The sequence below is a fragment of the Elaeis guineensis genome, chromosome 14 (genome assembly GCF_000442705.2).
Source record: "Elaeis guineensis isolate ETL-2024a chromosome 14, EG11, whole genome shotgun sequence".
In the NCBI taxonomy this organism is placed as follows: domain Eukaryota; kingdom Viridiplantae; phylum Streptophyta; class Magnoliopsida; order Arecales; family Arecaceae; genus Elaeis; species Elaeis guineensis.
The window spans coordinates 58,430,018-58,452,542 of NC_026006.2; the positions used below are offsets into that span (position 1 = coordinate 58,430,018).

Here is a 22,525-nt window from a genome sequence, read left to right on the forward strand (position 1 = left end):
CCAATTTTAATCTCAAACAATTAAAAAATTTACTTCCATTATACTCAAAATGTAATTGTAGGTTCTTCAGGAATATATTCGTTGTTATCTTAATTTATAATCTTAAGTTTATTTTTAAAATATACAACAAAACTCAATAAAGATCCAAATAAGTTTGACCATCTTTAGAAAAATTTTGTAGACAATTAAAACTTATCACCTAAAAAATTAAATTTTATTTTTGTTAAATATATTTTGGTTAAGGTAACTTTAAATGTATATTTATCAATAACCAATAGTCTAATTGATTCCCACTTTTCAATACAAAAAAAAAAGGAAACAATTAAAAATGACAATGATTAGAGTATCCATAAAATTTATCTCGCATGTACCCTAATCTATTTAAAATCTTACTACTCAAATATATCTTGATTAATAATTTATTCAAAAATTTCAAACTCATCTATTAAGGAATGGTAAATTCATTGGATACCTAACTTGCCCGATTAATCTTTATATAGACCACTTTATTCAGGTCAGATGGATACCAAAATCGACATTAAAAATAATAATAATAATAATAAAATAATATCAAAAAAAATTGATATAAATAATTTAGCAAAGAATCTAAATATGTATGAATTTTGGAGCTTTATTAAAAGTAGTGGTTAAATATTCTTGGTGTTTGGAATTGATAGGTTTTGGAGCTTAGTTAGATATCTTCGGAATTTGAAATTAGAGTTCGCTCATTATATATATATTTTAAAATTATATATATATTATAATTGAGATCGAGTATGAAATATTAAAAAAAATAAATTTTAAATCTATCTTAAATTTTATTGGATGCTTGGGATGGTTTTTTCAAGATCAAAGGGGGTATGGATGGTGATGCCTCTATTTTTTCTACACGTGCGCCGCTAGTTGATAATTTAAAAACACGATAAAACAAAATTATGATAAAATAAAATTTGTTGGGCGTTCACGTGACAACTGGCCCATCCAACGTCGCACGTGCCCTTCCGACCGCGAAATAAGTCCATTGCGATCCCATCGGCTTAATCGCCACGCGACCTCGCCGGACGGACCATCTCTTCGACACCCATCGTCGTCTTGCTTTCCGAACCACTTTGCGCGAAGACTTCGCTGTTGTCCTTTTGGATCCCTCGATCTCTCGTTCCCTCTTCCTTGTTCCGATATGTTTAAAAAGTGAGCACCCTTTTTCTTAAGATTTTTAGGGCATTTTTTCTTCTAACAAAATCATCTCAAAAAAACATAAACGATATTTATTTTCTTTTTTAATTATTTTCATATCTTTTTTTACCGTATATTGGGTAATCTATGCTGATTCTTCTAATTATGTTTCTGCTGGCCAATTAATTTGCTCAGGGTTTTCTTTAAAGTTAAAACTCAAATGCAAACGGTTTTAGGGTTTCAAATCCTGATTCTTTTTCATCTATTTAGTTTTTCTGTCATGTATGCATAGAATCCCTCGACAGAGAAATATTTATTCAATTCCTTTGCAAGATTGGACTGTGGGAGTTGGATGTTGGTAGCACAGCTTAAGAAATTGGACCCGGTATTCACTGGGAATTGTTGTAGCGAGTTAGTTTCAAGTGTAGTTTTAGTTAAAAAACAGATTTCAGTTATTTTGTGAGATATTATTTATAGGATAGAGTTTGGATTGCTTGCAATGTGAATAAATATCAGCACTGGACTACAAGATGCCTCAGTCAATATTTCGTTATGTTGTAGATCAGCAGGTGATAGAATGATAGAATGTCAAATCTTGTATTTTTATCCGTTTTTGCTGGCAATTATATGATATAAGATTGTTTATCTTGTTCAAGGGACCATTTTGTTCTGAGGGAACATAGCTAGAGAACTTGGAACTGGAGTATTTGGAGTAGCAGTGTGGATTAAAGGTGTACAGCTGTTGTCAGTATAGGGATGAGGGTTCCAATGTGAGTTATTTGAGATCTTAGAAGAAATTTGTGAATTTGATGTCAAAAGAAAGCCATTTCTTTGAATGAGACCAGGAGGCAGAAAAGTGATATCGTGTGTTGCAGATATGGTAAGAAAATTGGCATGGGGAGAACTTTAAAAAATTGATCTGCATACATGATATATCACAAATGATCTGCACTTTGGATTTGTGGTAGTTAATCTGAGAAGTCATGGATGAGGAGGGAGGAGTTAATTCATGAAAAGATGCTGGTGATTCTTCAATCCAGAATGTTGTATTCTTGTTTGAGATAGATTTATTAAACATACTAACTAAAAATTATGTTGCTTAATATGTGGATAATTTGAGAGGACTGATTAGGGTATGAAGTACAAAGAATTGACTTCAAGTATAGGTAGTTATGTGGGTGAACAGATTATTATATGTTAATTGTTTCTGGGGTGGGGTGTAAGAAGCGAGAGGGCAGATTTTTGGGCATGTTTGAGCAGGCATTTAAAGGGGGACCAATTTCTTTAGTGTGTTGAGGTATGGACCTAATTCCTGTTGAGAGATTATCTTAAGCCTCTTACTTTATTTACTTTGCTGGTGATCCATTATGTGGTGAGGTGACTGATGAGGATGAATCCAATACTTGGGTTAAATGGTAAAAAATCTGATTATTGTAGAGAGTATGGTGGAAAGCCTGCAGTAGTTAATTGTGAAATTACTATGGTTTTCTTACTTATGGAAGTGCCCTACATAATAATGATAAATAGTCATTTGAACACATAAAGTACATATTTTAGTCCTTGGTTTGAACTATCAATTTTAGAGGTAAATCTTTAGTACGTGAATCTGGACAAGTGGGGAATCAAAGTGGACTGTCATGTACATATGTCATTGTAGGAGGTGGTTGTACGAAACATAACTTTAAACTTCAATTTACCTTGTTGATATGGTGGCAGATGATTAACATAGCTAAATGCTTCACTATGACTAACTATGAACTTGAAACTTTGATTTTTGACTAGAGGCTGCATTGCCAAATATAGAGAAGAGAGGTAAAAATGAAAGCATATAGTGTCCATAAAGAATTTGGAAATAGAAGAACATGAGAACATTTTGAAAATAGATGGTGAAACAGATAAGGTCTTAAGTAAGATTTGATTTTTGTTTTTTTTGTTTTTTTCCCCAAGCAACAGAGATATCTTAGCTTGAAGGGTAATGTCTTATATGGATTGACTATTCAGTTGACATCGTCTCCTCCTTGTCTTCATTCTTCTTGTTAGATTCATCCCCTCAGGGCTTTACCCATTAGACATGTGCGCTAATTTAGTAATTTAGTCGTGGCCTCTTGCTGAGTTCCCTTTTCTTTGGGGGTGCTAATTCTTGGCATTCTATACAATTCACAACATTTTTTTTATTAAAAAAAATCTAAGGGATTATGAAAAACTTCTAGCAAACTATGATATGAAGCACCTTTTTGTATGGGGATGAACAAGAGGCTTGACAATAAAAAGTTCTATCTCGAGATGATGTCTGCCTCTCCATTCTACTTGTGACATTGATACTTGCATCTCCACCCTCTTTTCTCCCTTGATTTATATTCATAAAGAGGTAATGTAGAATCCTGTTATGCAAATCATAATGTGCCCATGGATGCAAATAGCTGGAAGGTAAAACAATCTTCTTCCATGTCTTTTGATTGAATGAAATGAAAAAAAGACATGAACTCAAGAATAGTATCTAGAAGAAAAAGAAAGAAGAATTGAATGAAAGAATGGTTTGAAACAAAGGAATGCAATAACTAGAGCCATATGGATATATATGTATTTACAAAAGCTCTATTATGGGTAGGAATTCAAAATGAGATATCGACATAGTTCCGATGATTCAATATGATTATCATTTTAATTTGAAATTTTTAGTTATTTCAACTCGATAGATCTGATAGATCTTTATGATAAAATCTTAATGAAAAAAATGATTAAAAAAAATTAAGTAAAAATTTATTTGTTGATTGTACCATTAACCATTTCTTTTTTTTTTTGTTGGTGCGAGGAACTTACAATGAATAGGCTTATATTTTAAGCACATCTCAAAAGGAAGCTTTTCTAGAGCCACCGATTTTGTAATATAGTTCTTATAAAGGATAACATGATCATAATAGATATTCTTATGTTACCTTAACCTATGATGAGATCCATCATAATGTTGTCATTCCTTTAGAAGTTGCCTATGAGGTTAGCAATAAAGGTAATGTGATCAAGCCATCAAGGGATTATCCGAAGACGTTCATTGCTATGGTATGTCTTTGTGCCACATGATGATGAAGAACCTTTTCTTTTGATGAATGAGATAGTGTAATGTACATGCTTGTAAGTTTCAACTTATTTATGGACTTAACCAGTCATATCTATGTGCAAACAGGAAGGAATAAATATATAAATTAGAATAATTGAGCCAAAAGTAATTTAGATGGAGTATTGATAGCAGTAAGGTTTGTCAAATTGGCATTGGAGGGGGTACAAGCGGATGATCGATTCGGTATGGTATGGGCCACACTGTGTTGTTTTGAGACATACTGACATAGAAAGTCGGAGAGTGTGGGGAAGATGGAGAAGGAGAGAGAGGAAAATAGAGAGAGAGTCATAGAGGAAGGGAGAGGGAGAGGGAGAGGGAGAGGGAGAGGGAGGGGGGAGGGCTCAAAAGCCCTTGTTGTCAGGGATGGCGGGCTTGAAAGAGAGATAGGGCTTGAAGCCCTAACCCTAACTCCATGAGTGAGAGAGGGAGAAGGGGGTGTGTGTACTTTTGATGTTGGCAGGGGAGAGCAAATAGTCAATTATTGCGAGCATGGGGGAGGCGAGGGTTGTGAGTGAGATGAAGGGGGCAAGGGAGGCCTTTTAGTGAGCCTGGGGAAGGGGTGGTTTAGTTGAATCGAGCTGGGGGGGGGGAGGGTTAATCGAACCAAGCTGGCTTGGAGATGTTTGATCCATTAGAGCCATTTTGGCCAGTTTATCAAGTTGACTGGGGGAAGCGGAATGCCGATTTTTTTTCGGTGCAGCCCAAGGTAATAGTAAGGATAGTTCTTGGAGATAGTTTCTACAAGCATAAAAAAGCTTGGAGTGTCTAAGACTCCAAGGTAATAGCAAGGATAATTTGGAATGTGGATCATCCATAGTAAAAGGGACCATGCACCCTTTCTTCTTTTTTTTTCCCCATCAGTCTTTATTTCTTTTTATTCATTATTGGATTGCAGTTTTAGTTTGGCTGTAAAATATTTGAAGACTTCAGTTTATCCACTACTTTTCATTATTGAGTTTGGAACTATCTTGCAGGAAAAAGTGATTCAACGAGATTCAAAAATGAAAACCCAAATAAATATTGCACAATTTTTGTTGTTATAAGTGGAAATTAACTTTATGGATCTTTCCTTTAGGGATTGCAAGATTTTGATACTTACACAATTATGTCTTCTCTTGCAAAAAATTCTGATTTTTCAGTGTATGTCATTGATTAGCAACAAACTTTTACTTTCTGTTTGAAGGTTTTCCTTTGAAGACATATCTGCACAGAACCAAGTGAAGGCATCTGTACAGAGGAAGATTCGACAAAGTATTGCCGATGAGGTTTGTATTACATCTGAAAAGTATTTTTTTCCTTTTTACTTAGAGCTCACTTCTGATTAGATGGAAGTAATAGATTTCACTCTTGTTTGTATTATTGATGAGATCACTTGTTTTGTAGTATCCTGGCCTTGAACCTCTATTGGATGACATCCTTCCAAAGAAAACACCTCTAATTGTTGCAAAATGGTCGGTCCAATCTTTCCTCGATTATTTTGTACTATTCCTCAAAAATAAGATATATCAGTGATCATTGATGATTCATTTATAACGTCGGTGGTAACTCTGTTTGTTATGTGGTAGTTTAATCATGTTAACAAAAGGATGTTGGTACTTGAATTTGAATTGATGAAGTCATTTTATATATTATAACTTGGAGCATGACAATGGAAATCAGGTTGAGAATTGGTTGGTTAGCTATTTAAAAAAGCTTTGATCTTGCTAACTAACAACCAATTTTTTAAACTTACTATATCCATTTAGTTATCGAGCTGAAAAACAACATATATTCTGTTTTTCAGTTGACTAGTTTTCAAATTATCATGCTTCAAAGTGTTCTATCTTGCCAAGTTTAGCATACATCACTGCTAGCCTCATTGTATAACGCTGAATCATCTGCAAACGATCAGTAATATTACAATGTCATGAGTACGGTCATGCACATGCAAGAGGTGTAAAATGGCTCCAGCATCAAGGGTGCCTTTAGTGGCATGCTGCAACTAGAAATTCTCTTACATCTTTCCCAATTATTTCTTGCAATTAGATCTGCTCCTTCACTAATGCCGTTGTCTGTTTTCTAAATCAATAGATTAATGAGGAGGAAGCGTTCTTTTTCATGTGAGAAGCTTCAATGGCTGCCTTTTGATGCTATGTTGATTTCTGAAGATCTTTTCTGCTTATGGACCAACCTATTGTTCCCATAACTTTATTCTTTAACCCATAAATTTGATGCTATCAACATTTTTCATGCTAACTGGTATCATCATTCTTCTATCTAGTTGACTATTATTTTTTGTATGTGAACACCGTATATCAAATCCAGAGGCTAGTTAATCAATTTAACCTGACTCCATTGTCAGTTTTCTGTACAATGTGAGTGCTTATTAGCGCATCTGCCTTTTCTTCTTTCATTTGCAAAGTTGTCTTTATTTACCGGCATTGTCTATCGATGCAAATGCATTTCATTGTCCCTACAGTGTGGAGCTCCTTTAAGTATGTTGTAATATCTTTTCCATCTGAGTCTCCATTTGCAAACCAAGCCTTTCCTTTCATGCATAAGCAAATGAGTATTACATTGTTCAAAACAAAGTAGAAGAGATCTAGATTCCTGCAATCTGAGGGCAGCGACAAGGTGCATCTGGATGAAACTAGCCTTGAGTAAGTAATCTTCCATCTCCTTAAAATTATTTCGAAGAGAATCAATAGAAGTATATGGTATTGGATCCCATGCTTATGGTCCAAACCCATATATTCCGCACCAAACAGCAAGTGGAAGAGTTATCCAAGCTAACCTCCTATTCTTCAGAAAAGGAAATTATGATCATTGTTCTATTGCATTAATTGAATTTATGAAAGTCTTTGCCGAGCACAATTGTGAACTTAAAAGCTGCAAAAACTTAAAAGCGGTGACAAAAAAATGGGTGGCTTATTATGTTATGTGCTTCCTTGATGTTAACATTGGCTCTGTTGAATGAAACTTCTGTTTCAAATGCCAGAGTGTGCAAGTGCATGCTTGGTACCCAAAACTGGTCCCAACAACACCTACTAATCGATTTTTTATTATTTTTTATTGCTTCTGCGATTTTGTTTGTTACATGTGCTTTGCTTGCCAACTACTACAATCTTGTATACTAGCACTTAAATCCTTGAACAGAACCTTTCTTTGCTGATTATATTTGAAACCACGCTGATGAAAGTAATTCAAAAAAAAAAAAAATCTTATAGATGGTCTCTAAGGCATATCACTGAGTATGATTCAGTATTTAGCACATTAAGAGAAGGTTCATATTTCAATCTTACATGTCCAGTTATATGTCTTTAAGTACAGGAGGGCTATTACAGATTAGGTTTGTCTTTGCAAGTAGTATATGTGCAACTTATATGTAGCTCTTTTCCAATATTAGTAGAAGTCATGTTCGAATCTAGATCATTGGTGCTTACATAGAGAAACAAAGCAGCATAAAGTTTTTCCTTTAAGCAAGGAGGTTTCAGATTAGGAATAAGATCAGATAAGCATGAGGTGTAATAAGATCAAATTAATGTTGCACATGTGGCAGTGATATAAGGAGGATTTCCCTTTTAACATGGATTTCTGAGTAGATTTGTTTTGCAATATATAAGTTATTTTGGAGTTTGTTTTATGTTATCCCATATATCTTCCATGATTGTCATGTTACTGGTCCATAATGTATGCTGTAGAATTTCATGTAAAGCATTAACAATTGTCCGTTGAACCATTTGGTACTTTTCTTGGCATCCTAAAGCATTGATTTTAGATCATTAAATTTCATAAGATTTCTTACTGAAAATGCCAACTCATTCTCATCAATTTTGTTTAGCTACTTGTTTTGTAGTTGTACATGTATGAAATGATGAAAGTAGATCCACTAGTAAACTGGACACCTTGATTAACACATTTTTCTCTTTATTTAGCCAAAATCATCTCAATCTTGTGGTGATGAACAATGTACCACTATTTTTCAATGTTCGAGATGGTCCTTACATGCCAACATTGAGGCTACTTCATCAATGTAAAATATCTCCTTGGCTCTTATTCTTCTTATAATTCATTTGTTTCATGTAAGGTTAGTTTCCAAGCTTTGTAATATATAGGCTATCATTTGTTTTATGATTTTAATTTTTCTCATTTATTGTGACCTTGTTAAAGAATTACGGGCCAATTGGGTTACAAATATGAGTGCTGATGGGTTGGCCGAGTGGCAAACAGAGTGCTGTATATTCCCCATTGGAGATGTGATCACTAAAAGTTGCATTCTGGGTCAAACTGATGCCTTAATATTGAATAATAGTCTAACCCTGTAAGTCTTTAGGTTCTCATCCATTCTCTTATGCTCTCTCAGATCCAGATATAATGAAAAAGTTTCAAGTGGACAGGGGTGCGATCAAATTTGTCCTTTCTGGTGCTAACATTATGTGTCCTGGTCTGACGTCGCCTGGTGGTGCTTTGGATGATGAAGTATTGGAGGAAACCCCTGTGGTACAAATTATCCCTTACAACTCATAGCAAAAGTTGATTTATATTTATATTGTAATTATAAAATGTAAAATTTAGTTTCTATGACTTCAACAATTAAGGTTGAACTGGTCCACTAGATACATCAGCAGGTAGGCTACTTTGTGAGTTTGTGCAGCCATAGAACAAATTGGCATCAAGTTCAACTGTTCAGTTTTGCTAGGCTATATCATGTAGTAGCCACAGAACAAATTGCCATCAAGTACAACTGTTCAGTGACTGTAAATTCTGCATTATCGCCACCTTAGGAAGCATTTACGTAGCATATCAACCAATCGGATCTGGTTGAGTGCTTACTGTTACAACTTACATTGTGTTTAGATTAAAGTAGTCAAGCATTCTTTAAAATACTTCCTTATTACATGTTGCTTTTGTACAAGTAATATTTCTGTGTGCTTGTGATGTAGGGAATAATGGCTGATTTCTGTAGCTTCATTATTTTCAGGCCATAATGGCTGAAGGAAAACAACATGCTTTGGCAATTGGATATACAAAAATGTCAGCAAAAGATATGTAAGTTTTATCTTACATTGGATCTTTTTTCCTTGAAGTAGTTGTAATATATTTTGAGGTTCCATTGATCAATTACATATCATCTGCTAATTATTTAGATATATATTTAAAGGTGACAATTTTTTTTATAATTTTTCATTTTGTCACCAATTTCAAATTCATGATCAATGTCTAATCTTCTATAAATAAAGGCCACTTATATAAGCTCCTCTTATAGTTTAAGCTATATCAAGTGATAGTTTGCAATTGCAAAGATGGAAATTTATGGTTAAATGTTCCTTAGTTGATTTACTTCTATTGTTTTATAAGTTACACTATTTCCCTTATACTAAAAAAGGCTGTATAAGTGATTACTAGTATACAGGGTAAGAAATTGATCGAAGATGTTGATAAAAATGGTAGATTCCTTCATCAGGAAACCTATATTTTCTAAATTAGGAAGAACAATGTTTCTTTTGTTTGTGGATGATGGATGAGATTAATGGAAGAACTATTTGTGTTGTTTGGGCTACTTGACCATGGACAAGTGGTTCTTGATTTTAATTCTTGATATATGCTTTTGCTTGGCCTGAATAATACTTTAATTTTACTTCTCGCAAGTTTCCCAAGGATCGCTAAGGTTAAACTGGTGAACAGGTTGCTTCTACATATAAATCTTGAAGCGATAAGGTTGTTGATTGTATTCTCAAATGTTTTGTCCCAATAATGTAGGAAAACTACCATGAAGAAGAGGTCATTCAGTTGTTTCCTTCTTGATTTATAATAGTGGTTAGCAAAGAGATCCTAAAATTTCTCTTCACTGAAACTGCCGATAGCAATAATGCTTTGGGATGTGCACGCGAGGCTGGTAGGCATTGGGGGTGTGTCCTGTTCAAAATAGCAGCTTCATAGGTTCTGTGAACACTATGTTGGCATGAAATCTTCTCTAGTTTCAGTAGGTTTGATCTCAAACTAGGGAATCATGTTATGTTTCTGTTCTTCACTTGAAAACCACTTGAAGGATGGAAACAGTAATGAAAAACAAACGTCATAACAATAATTGATGTTGTTTTGAAAGGCAGCTACAGTATCCAGGTTGTCAAGGGGCTGCATGGCACATATGCATATGCCCATGCAGGGGCATATGCAAACACATGCATAGTAATTAAAATGTTAACAGTAGCAATATTAATAAATATAGTAAATGACAATTACCACCTACTAGTTAATACCTAAGTAACCTAACAGCTGTGACAGTTTTAACAGATTAATGGTATTAACAATATCAGCATCTGGCCCAAACTATTAACCAATATTTGCCATACTAGTCAGTACTATACTGTATTAGTATCGAACCGGTATACAGTCTCATACCATACTGACATTTGGTTTGCTCTCTCGTACTGTACCAAATTACATACCGACACTGTAATATGATGGTACTAGTATGAGTCCCATGCCAAGATGGAGAATCTTGCCATCGACTGAATTCAGAATGCTCGCATGAGCTAGCGGAAGAGTTAGATGCATTATGCTAAGTAATGTGGTTGGGTCTTGTTAAGCAGGCTGCCTATTCAGCCTATACACAGCCTAGCTGTTTGTAATAACCATAAAGCTAATGCGGTGCAGCCTAGGAACTGCATTCATAAATTGACTGTGATACTAAGGATTCTATATTGAGTCATTGCAGAAGCATGACTTATGGATACCTAACCACTGAGTTGTACTGCATGGTAAAATGTGGTTCAAATTTTGCATAGAGGAGGAGAAAATGTTGTTGCATGGAACACTACTCTCTCTCTCTCTCTCTCTCTCTCTATCTCTCTCTCCCTCCCTCCTTTGCGCGCCGTGCATGCGTGCACTGTGGGTGGGTGGGAGTTGAGATGGGGTGTTGGGTGGGTTTATGGCATCTTCCTAAGTACTAGTGCTTTTAAATGTAATTGGGTTCTTTACAATCTTGCAAAGTATGTATGATCAAATGATTATGTTTTCATGTCCAACGCTAAAAGAATGCACTTAAAGGTGCCCTTATTTTTCTTATCCCAATTGTAATTGTATAAACAGTCACATCATTATATAACTGAAAATTTCCATTGTGAACTTGTTTGTGTCCCTGGTATGCATGCCTCTCTTTGTTTTAAATGATACATTGGCATCAAACAGTATGTCAAGCAGAAAAAATAGGTTATTTTCGCATTTTGTTATCTTTCTTCCTTTTTCTTTTTCACGTACCTTGTGTTGAATGATGTACTCTGTTGTTGCTGCAGTAGCTCTATCAACAAAGGAATTGGAGTTGATAATATGCACTATTTAAATGATGGCCTTTGGAAGGTATTCATTCTTTATGTTCCGATAAAGCCGTTTGTTGGGTTTCATCCTTGCTATTAAAATAGACATAGAGAATATTTATTTTGTTATGAACAAGCCTAGAAAATTATGATACCCAAGCACTTCAGAAAGCTGATTTCTGCAATTATGTTGGCATAATTTTTGTGAGATAAAATAGCATTTCAGTCTTCCAGATCTGCATCCAGTGCTTACACTTGGCTGTCTAGTTCATCTGTAACCCCTTAGCACCGTTGACCAGGAAAATTTTCCATCTTTTCTATTGGGACATCTGCATTCACCCGGGAAGCGGGGCTCAAGAATCAACTTTTGTCTTAGTGCTAGCTGTTACTGGCCATATGAGAAGAGTCTTTGCATTCATATAATCTTATCTTCTTCTTATACTCATTTTTTAGTCATTGAGGGATAGCTTGGGATAGCAATTGTGGGCCAAAGCGTTCTGGTTTCTTATATACCAGACCCATTGGTATCATCATTTGGCATTTATTCTCACGTGATCTTCATTTTATTCCAACCTATATTTTAGCATTTTCTTGGTCTCTTCTTCATCCATGTATTATTATCTCCTGACCACAGATGGAGCGCTTAGAATGAGGAATGCGCACCGAGGACAAGTTAGAATGCCTTCAGAAGAATTTTTCAGAGGTAAATTATTTGAAGGCCATTTTTGCTGATTTTCTAGCAATTGGAAGAATAATTAATAACATATGGATTAGGATGGATAAAGGAACTATTGCCGTAAAGGAAGGGGTTTGATGAGCGAGGAAAATGAAGTTTGACAACTGCTTCAAGGAGCCACCACCACGAGATAAAATATGGTTTCCAAATTTTTCAGTTTTGTTATAATGCAGATGATGCTGTGTTGTACAATTTTTATCATGTTTTAAGGTTATTTTCATTTCATCAATGCATGGACCATGCAGCTTATAGACATTTTACTTTTTGAGTCTTCTATTTATTTTTTTGAAACAATTACAGTTTTTTCTTTTGTTTTTTACCTGTGTATTCTATAATTTGCAAATCCAAATCCATCGTCACACCTCTATGCCCCAGTGATTATTTAACCATGTTGCAAGTGATGCACGTAAAAGACTAGTTTGTTGATACTCAAAATTAAAGAGAAAAATGATTGCCTTGCTTGATTGCTTGCACAATTCAAAGAAGGGGAAAAGGGAAACTAAGATTTTCCTATAAAAATTGAAAGGCTTTTAGAGAATTGGTCAAGTTTCTTAGTTTTCTAATGAAACAAACAAATGAAAAACTAGATGTTTGAAAAGAAAGAGTTTTAGAGAAATTTTTACTTTGTATACCCTCTGCTTGTTGGATTTCCTGGAATAATGGTATATGCTCTTTCGAAAAATACTCTTGCCACCATTTAAGGTATGGTTGGATCAGAACGTGTAGTTCTTTTGTGAAAACCGGTTTAGAGAAATAATACAGCTTCAGGGTTAATGTAGTGGAGACTGCCAAATAGAGGCAAAAAGGGAGGGGGCTGCGGAGGATGTTGATCGTGTTCCGACTCTGTGAGACTACTCTTTATATGCTGTGCTTTATGGAGAGGCCAGCTTACCAGAACTTGCTAAAACTCTTCAACTGGGATGGTAACCTCTTTGTAACATCCCACAAATTTGGACAAAGCCACTTTGCAAACACATCTCCAGGCACAATTGTTTGTGGGGGGTCTAATACTGTGTATGAGAGGAGAGAAGGGTATGTTGAAAATTAAGTTCAGTGTCTTATTCCTTAATTTTTTGTATAAAAGACTAAACAAATTTTAACTAATGGGGAACTCTCTATGCACGATGTGGATGTCAATATTAATGACAGTGTTAAGGGTATATTCAGCTATTATTAAAATTTATTGCTCGATGTACTATAAAATTTTGCTATCAAAATCTTCTATTTATTACAATTTATTATAATTTATTATGATTTATTATATTGTTATATTGCGCTACAAGAATAGCTGAAAAAAAAAAAATGAATTGTACCTCACTATGTGCAGGTTTTATGCTAGTTATTCTATTATAATATATCTATTATTTATCTCAAAAGATAAGTTTTCAAAGTCTTAATCATGTTTTCTTTTCTTTTATTTTCTTATTAGATAAAATAATATATTTTTCAGATCATACAATTTTTTTTGGAGAAATTTTGAGAAAATAAATAAACTTTGAAAAACATTATTTTATCTAAAAAGAGTAAATAAAAAAAACCATCATTAAGTCATTAGTTATCTTATAATGATTTATTATAATGGGAAACAGTAGAATGAAAATAATGATCATTCCATTTTTTTAATATTACTTATCTCTACTATATTGAAAGATGGTCGAAATCCTTATAATTGTATTATAATGGTATAATCACGTTATTCAAAACCAATATGTAATGCTGGTAGTTACGATGAGTACACGAGACGGAAGTTCAAAGGAAATGATACTTCTACCGAAAAAAAAAAAAAAAAAGGGAATATGATACCCAGGACACGGTGTTCCCACGTCACCATGTTTTTAACCTTGCTTTATCCTCATCGGAATACATGGAAACGCCTAATTTTGTGGCCTCATTCATTTAGCGCATCTCAATGCATCATTATGAAAATCAGTGGTTGTGATTGGCAATCAGGTTGGTGCACTTAGTGTGGGTAATAATTTCTCCCCTCGTTAATCTAAATGGAATCATCATGGTGATCTAAGATTATTATATTTTGATATAGATAATTTGATTGTCAGTGATCTAAGATTACTATATTTTGATAGACATAGTTCAGTAATTAAAGATTATTTGATATTTTATAGAAATTTAAGATGATTGGCCATATAATATCAAAATAATCTTTGATATATTTTTTAAAAATATAAAATATAATAAAATATTTCTATTCTAATTTAAAATTATCATTGAATTATAATATATAATATAATATATAATATCAAATATATAATATTGATATAATATATTAATAATATTAATATATTATTTTTTTACTAGACTCAAAAATATTTTTTTTCTTAGATTTCAGTCCAACATCATTAACCAAAAGCGGTCTAAAATTTTTAACCTTAAGATTGGATATGTGATGGATTAAGTAGTAATTTAAAGAATAAAGATGATCTGAAGCACCGTCACATGAGACCATCGGGATATAATTAAATATAATATTTTTATTATTTTTATCTATATTATTTTTGATTTTAAATTGATTATCCCATACGGAACACCCTCCTAATGGACGGCGTATACGCTGGAGCCATATCCTATACAACTCATTTAGGATATGGTCGCGGTTGCGGGTGGGACCATACCCTAAAACGCATTTAGGATACGATCACGGTTGCGGTTGGGACGACATTGCCGTGCACGGTCTTCTTTATCCTCGACGCATTATAAGTTTTAGTTTAATCAAGTTTATAGCTTCCATATTTGGAAGGCCGAATTCTCGGCCTCTGTTTCTACCATCACCAACTCGGACAAAAAGGTCGGAGAGAGATTTTAACCCCAACTCTCCCACTTCCTTCTCAAGGGTAATGGCTTTCAGGCGCATCTGCCGCTACGCCCGCCCTCGGCCTCCTCTTCCGCTCGCTGCAATCGAATCCCCGCGGCCGTCCCCGGAATCGGCCACTCCGCCGCTCTCGGCGTTCTCTTCTCTCCTCCCCCTCTCGCCGCTTCTCCGCGCCGATCGGACATTCGCTTCCTCCTCTCTGTACTCTCCCGTTAGTGAGCAATTACACTCTCTTCCTTTTCTTACAGTGATTGCCCCCAAGATGGTTTCTTTTTTTGATGGGCGATCTCTGTTTTGGTTTTTTGGATGCGAAGTTTGAGGGCTTGTGGACTGCAGCAAGGGATCGGTGCTTGACGACTCAGGCTTGGGTTGATGTCCCTATGGGAGGTGTGGTGGAGGTGCCTCTGGCGCAGACTGGGGAAGGTATTGCCGAGTGTGAACTACTCAAATGGTTCGTCAAAGAGGTGAGATCGGTGTTTTTTCTTGCGTTTGCTTCAATTGGTTCAAATTTACTTCCACTTGCTATAAATATAGAGCCCATTTAGTTAGTGTGATGTATAGTAGAAGGTAGTAGTGGACGCTTGCGTGAATTGGATTTCTATTGCTATGGTGCTTATGAAAATTATAAAAGTTAAAATCTTGGAAAGAAAACAAGATGGAAAGTCATTTGGGAGGGAGATATGGTAAATTCAGGAGGAGTTCTGATTCGTGATTTGGGGAAGCAGTTGTTGAGTTGATCAGACAGTTAGTAAGAAAGCAGCAGTTTGTTCAGTGCATGGCACTCCGATTTATAGTCCCGTTCCATGCATAATTTCCCACCTACAGTACCTTAACTTGAATTCAACTTGAAATGCCTACCCGTCTAAGTGGTTGATCTTGAGGACTAACATATAATCAATTCGAAATTCAGATTTTAAATATAAAAATTTGGAACTTTTTTCAAAGTCTCTGATATTTACTTTCTATGTATTCTCTGTGTATTGTTGGTAAGTCCAAATGATTACCAAACTTGGAGTGTTGACCTGTAGGAATTCTGTGTCCTCTATGCATTCCCTAACAACAGTTCAACCAGTTTGGGCACTCCTCGAGTCACTCACTTTACAGGACACCTTCAACTAATTTTGGCCCAATATTTCTCTGTGTGCTTCTACATGAGTACTATGTTATAAAGTGTTGGACAAGCAGTTGTTATTCCCAGTCATGTCTATTGAAGTGTTCATCTGTATTTATTTGAATTGAAATGTATTTTGAAAAGCTTTTTCTAAATCAAGAAAACATTAATACTCTTCAACCGTGAGATATTATAAAAGATCAGAAGGGACATGGGATTGGGTCTTGTAAAGAAGAACTATGATAGATGAGAAGAGTGTGTAAGCCTCTTTTGATAAGCATTATGTTGATGATGTACTGCATGTGTTAGCTAGTTTTGTCCTCATACAATTTCCTGATATCAACTTGTTGTGAACATTTACATTTATTCAAAAACATAAGACGACACAAAGCTTTTTGATATAGTCTCTCATAATTTTAATGAGTTCTCTCAAAAAGAAGTGCATTACAAAATTTAAGGGCAAAACATTGAAATTTTTCATGGTTGTTAACTTACACCACATTACAACCAAAATTCCAACAAACTGCTATGTTGGAAATGGACATTTCATTTTGACTTTAGGTAAAGGTCTTTGTGTTGTCATGTACTTATATCTGATACATACACATTATGATGTAAATGTTTTTGAAGTAGCATGTGTAATGTTAAAAGGGTGGAAGTGGCTAGGGTCCTAAGCCCTTGAGCCATAAGGTATGAGTTTCACAGGTTCTCTTCAATACAAAAAAATATGTATAAAATAAGGAAAAATCATGTAAAAAAGCCAGCTAAAAGACATCAGTGCCATGTATGAATTTGGTTGATTTAGCAAATCCTGTAAGCATCTAGCATTTTATTATCATATTTTCTAGGCTAAGTTGAAGGATGCAGTGATATGTATGAATTTGGTTGATTTAGCAAATTCTGTAAGCATCTAGCATTTTGTTATTGTATTTTCCAGGCAAAGTTGAAGGATTCAGTGATACATCTTACCATAATTAAGGTTGAAATTGGATAATTCATGTACATCTTGCAAAAATAAGTTGGACAATCCATCCTCTTTCATTGTTAGTGAAACTACATACTCTGGTGGATTTGCCTCCTGTAAAAATGACATGCCACGAGGCACTAACCTCGAGGCTTTCTTCTACTGTGTTTGCATCACTTTGTAGAACCAAACCAAGAGGCTCAAAGGCACCTTTGAGAGCTTGTACTTGAGATGTGACCTGGCATGGACTCGAACAAACATGTTCAAATACTTAACATACAGTTGCTGTTTTGCTATTAGACAATGCTTGGCTCGGCATAAAGCAGGTATAATGCTTGGAATAAGCCTTATACCTGCCAAATGGGTTTTGGGAAACAAGCATAACCTAGGAATAGTTATGCTGCTCAAACTTTCTTATGTCAGGCTTAATTATTCCATGGGAGAGCTGTCATAAGTTATTCTTTAGTCTATAAGTATATTTATACTTGATTTTTACATTTTTATGGACTAAAAACCTTATAAAAAAGTTGTTCTAAAAACTGTAGCCAAACAAAAATTAAAATATCTTGTGGGATAACTTTTGCTATTCCCTTTTTCTTATTCCAAGCCAAACAAGGCCTTAATGTGTAGATGTATCTTTTATTTCTTAATAAATTTTAATTCTAATTTGTCTTAGGTGAACTGCATGCATCCAGATTCTTCAATTGCTGTAATTTGCTTTGGCCATACCTTGATTAGGTAGATGCCATATTTTTCGTTTCAATGCTATCATCTACTTAAGTATATATGTAACCATCTAGATGTTGTTGTCATAGCTGACAATTGGTTAATGTTTTCTTGTCAGGGTGAGGAGGTAGAAGAATTCCAACCACTTTGTGAAGTACAGAGCGACAAAGCAACCATTGAAATCACAAGTCGTTATAAAGGAAAAATCCTTCAGATTCTTTTTGCTCCTGGTGATGTAGTCAAGGTAGAGTGGCATCGGATCTCATGTTTAAGGGAGGTTTCGCTCCTATATTGGATTCCTTATTTAGAACAATTTAAATCTTTTTCATTTATTAAGTCTCTGGTTTTTTTTTTGATGTTATATTTATTAAGCCTCATAGTTGACTCCTTCACTTGAGACTTCTATCCATTTGGAATCTGACTGCTGACCTTGTGAATGATGATATATCACTAATTTCAAGATCAGTGGGCTGGTTCTTTTAGGCTCAGTAAAATAGTTTAAGATTTTAACACAAACTTTTCTCAAGCTTCTACAATGTCAAATTTCTAAAACTTATAGGCAGTTGCAGTGAACCCTTGGAACAAATTCATACCCAAAACGCAATCAGTGACTTACATAAGATTATGCTCATAAGAGAGCAAGTCTTCTCAAATTTGTAATTTGTCATTCAGTACAACTCTTTCGTCAAAAAGGGGTGGTTCTTATTCTCATATTCTGTCCTAATATTTGTTTTCATCTAAGTTCATTCATACAGCATTGACTTGAAAATTGTCTTAGATGATGTTTCCTGGTAAAATGCATTTTGGTTATATGTAGACAAATGGTGGCATATTTATGCATCGCTACTTTGTCCTGTTACAGAATCTGAAACATATGCAATTTTCCTTTCCCCTTATTTGTATATAATTGCTTCAAGTACAAAAAAAACCCTATCATCTATGTAAATTATAAAATTCAATCTGCAGGTTGGTGAAACTTTATTGAAGATAAGTGCAGAAGATGCTCAGAGTCCTCTTACATCTGAGTGTCATGAGGATGCAACATCACTAAATTCTGAGCTATGTGAATCAGATTCTCAAAGATCATCGAATAAAGAGGAGGCTTTTAAGGGCGTTCTGTCTACACCTTCTGTTAGGCATCTTGCAAAGCAGTATGGTCTAAACATAAATGATATTCAAGGAACAGGAATAGATGGAAGAGTATTGAAAGAAGATGTCTTGAGCTATGCTGCTAGCAAGGGTATTCAGGAAGAACGACCTTCCCTTTCACAAGTCAATATTGTTGAACATGGGCTGTTGAAAGAAGCGAAAGCATTTCACATGGACATGCTAGATGAAAAATGCTATGAGGATACGACAATTCCTCTCAGGTAACTATGATTCTGTGAGGTAACGCTCAAAGTAATGTGAACATGGAGATGTATGTGATCTTGACTTTGTTTGTTGAGCCAGTATTCTACCAATAGTCTATGGATGCATATGCAATTGATGAAAAATACATGGTGGCATCTAAATTGAAAATTACTTGGTCAAGCATAATACACAATAACAAGAAATGCAAAATCCACACATTTTAGACATACCTAGGTTGGTTATAAACTTAGCGGTTTTAAACAACATGATGACATGTGATATATAACTTGAGAATATTTGTAATCCACTAAAAGTTGGTTTATGTGTTTTAAGATGTGCAAATCATAATCAACAGGGTAAATGCTCAATTTCTCTTCACTAAAAACCTCATGTTTGGTAACAACTTAATGCATAAAAAAGAACCCTCCTAAGCATTTGGCATTTTGGTCATGTTAACCATGGTTAACTATGTACCTCCTAAGCATTTGGCATTTTGGTCATCTTAATCATGGTTAACTATGTAGATTCTTAACTTAGATAGTAGATGATTCTTTTTTGCTCTCATAGGATTTTGGCACAGATCTTGGTATAGGGTTTTGGTGTAACTCTCTCAGTTCTTATATATATTGCACCAAGGTTCATTGAATTGGAACCGAACTCCATGCCCACCGATTGGCGGTACGGTTTGGTCGTGCCTCCATACCGAGTTGTACCGGGTTCGAATCAACACGGCAAAGAAAGTAGAAGAGTGGGAGAACCAGAGGAAAAGAGAGAGAGAAGGGAGAGAGAGAGGTCGGCTGGCCACGGTGGTAGCCGTTGGAGGGCCACGGATGACAATGGTGCATGGGAGAGGGTGAACTAGAGAGAGGAAGAGAGAGTGCTCTAGCCCCTATTTCACTTGGACTCGGATAGACTCTCTGGTAGCCCCCGAAGAGCTCTCCCTCTCCTTCCCCCTCTTTCTCTCTCTCCAATTCATTCTTTCCCGTGCACCATAGTCATCTACAGCCCTCCAGCTGTCTCCGACGGCCTCCCCATTCTTTACCTTTCCTTCTCTCCCCCCTCTCTCTCTGTCTCTTTTTAATTTCTTTCCTTCGATCTTCTGGATTTCATGTTGGAACAGTATCAGTAAGCCGTCGGTATAATTCAGCATGCCCCAAACCGTCTAGTTCAGGTCGGTTCGGCGAACGCTATGTTGAACCTTATAAATTAAATCCAGATAGAGATTTGATGTTGAAGGTTTGAGAGAGCTCCATCAAGGCTATAGGAATGACATCAAGGGGTCTGCCCAAGAGCGGAATTCCTGCTAGAGTCTGGAGATCATGCTTTACAATGAGTTTGCAACTTGAAAGAAATGGGTTGTCAAACACCAGATTCTCCAATATTTAAGATGGATTTATGTAATAAAAATAGTGAGAAAGGTAGTTTACAAAGTTGTAGCTAATGTCATACTTTATACGGTTAGGATCACAATAGATGGTGGATTGAGGATGTCTTCATATGCCTGTGAACAACCAATACACCCCATTTAGCTTTACTCGGATAAAATTTGAAAAAGCCATTTGGTGTATATTCAGTTTCATTGGTGATTTAAGGGTTGCCCTATTTTCTTTTTTGGGATTTGTTACTTTACCACCAATTAAATGACTGGAATGCCATTTTTCCTTCCATTCCATGTGAATAAAATAAAAAGTTTTATTGGTTATTTCACAGCTGTGTGAACTCCCGTTACCTTCGGTGCATATTATCTATAACACAATCAAGCATTGTGTGAAAACCTAGTTACTTATATCAACTTTATGAATCCTTTTGAGTCAATTTTTCCTATTAGGCTATCTTTGCTATTGTGACGCCTGCACCCACTCTCGATCCTGGCAACTAAACCATAAACTTGGATGACCAAAGATCATGTCAAGAGATTATATTTATAGAGTTCGTCATGTTCCTTTTCAGTCTGCTGTTATGTTTGCATATGTTTCTTCTCAAGAGGACAAGTTATTTCAGCACTCTTGAATTATCTTCAAGTTCTGTTTTATATCTTATCAATATTTTTAAATCTATAAATAGTGGAATCCTCGTCCATCAAAATCTGAGGTTAACATTTTTATGTTTCAGGGGATTTCAGAGGTCTATGGTTAAATCAATGACCATGGCTGCCAAAGTCCCACATTTTCATTATCTAGAAGAAATAAATTGTGATGCTCTTATAGAACTTAAAGCAGCCTTTCAGAATGACAATGCAGATCCAAATGTGAAACACACCTTTCTTCCATTTTTCATAAAGTCTCTTTCAATGGCGTTGAGTAAAATATCCCCTCTTAAATAGTTCCTTCAATGAAGAAAATACTGAGGTCATCCTGAAAGGTGTGCAGGCATTCTCCTGTTGCAGTTAATACTCTGTTATATATTTGATTTTATGCTAGTCTTGTGTCCATACTTAATGCATATCTTTCTAGGATAAACAAGAGATACCATACTGTGCATGGAATTATGTGTGCTGCCATTGGTGTGTATGGTATTTCTAGCAGTTATAGTCCACATTGATCTGCACAGTTTACATTTCAACATACATATAAAGCAAGTGTATGCATTGCAGCCTATTTCATGCATTATGTTCTTTATTATCAAATATGTAGAAATATCATTCAGCTAATATCCTACAAGCACTATCTTCATGGAAATGTCGTTGAAAAAATGAATAGTTGAGGGCATAACCATACATCAAGATATAAGGAAACTAGGTTTAAGTTCTTTTTATTATCTTTCTGACAAGTAATGTCATACATTTCAGTTACATCTGTGTTATTTGTAATACAACACTTATTAGATACCACATTCTCAAAAATTAAAAGAAAAAAAAAAGACAGACACATATTAGATAGTAATTTCATATTACCATATGCTAAAAAATTGCTAGTGGACTGCATTTTTGCAATGAATTGTAACTTGACTATATACAACTTTCATTCATGTGTGATGCTATGAATGTATTCTATTAAACGACATCATTTTCAGATTTGAGCTTGTATCCTGTAATGCAGTCATATTGGGTTCCTTTTTCCCGTTATATATCGGATTAGTTTTTGTTCGCTTTGCCAACATATGCTTCCAGAAGTTTTGTTTTTCTTTTCTTTTGGTTTTTTTTTGTAATTTCCAGAGTCAATAAGGAGACATGTTTTCTTTATTCACAATAATCTCTTTAAAAAAGTATATATGTAACCTCATTGA

The 22,525-nt window shown here is 35.1% G+C and overlaps 1 protein-coding gene and 1 pseudogene across 2 annotated transcripts; both read left to right on the forward strand.

The window, feature by feature from the left end:
* Positions 1 to 1,031: 1,031 nt before the first annotated feature.
* On the forward strand, positions 1,032 to 12,577 carry LOC105057460 (uncharacterized). 2 transcript variants are annotated; one of them, XM_010940075.2, is made up of 9 exons: positions 1,032 to 1,188; positions 5,472 to 5,553; positions 5,672 to 5,739; positions 8,203 to 8,300; positions 8,631 to 8,767; positions 9,249 to 9,316; positions 11,563 to 11,626; positions 12,218 to 12,286; positions 12,358 to 12,577. In XM_010940075.2, the coding sequence occupies exons 1-8, from the start codon at positions 1,178 to 1,180 to the stop codon at positions 12,233 to 12,235; spliced, it is 546 nt and encodes a 181-aa protein (XP_010938377.1). In that variant the 5' UTR covers positions 1,032 to 1,177; the 3' UTR covers positions 12,236 to 12,286; positions 12,358 to 12,577. The 2 variants fall into 2 exon arrangements, with proteins under 2 accessions (XP_010938377.1, XP_010938378.1); XM_010940076.3 differs by having other exon boundaries at positions 12,369 to 12,577.
* Positions 12,578 to 15,052: 2,475 nt separating this feature from the next.
* On the forward strand, positions 15,053 to 21,705 carry LOC140853809 (lipoamide acyltransferase component of branched-chain alpha-keto acid dehydrogenase complex, mitochondrial-like; annotated as a pseudogene).
* Positions 21,706 to 22,525: the final 820 nt, after the last annotated feature.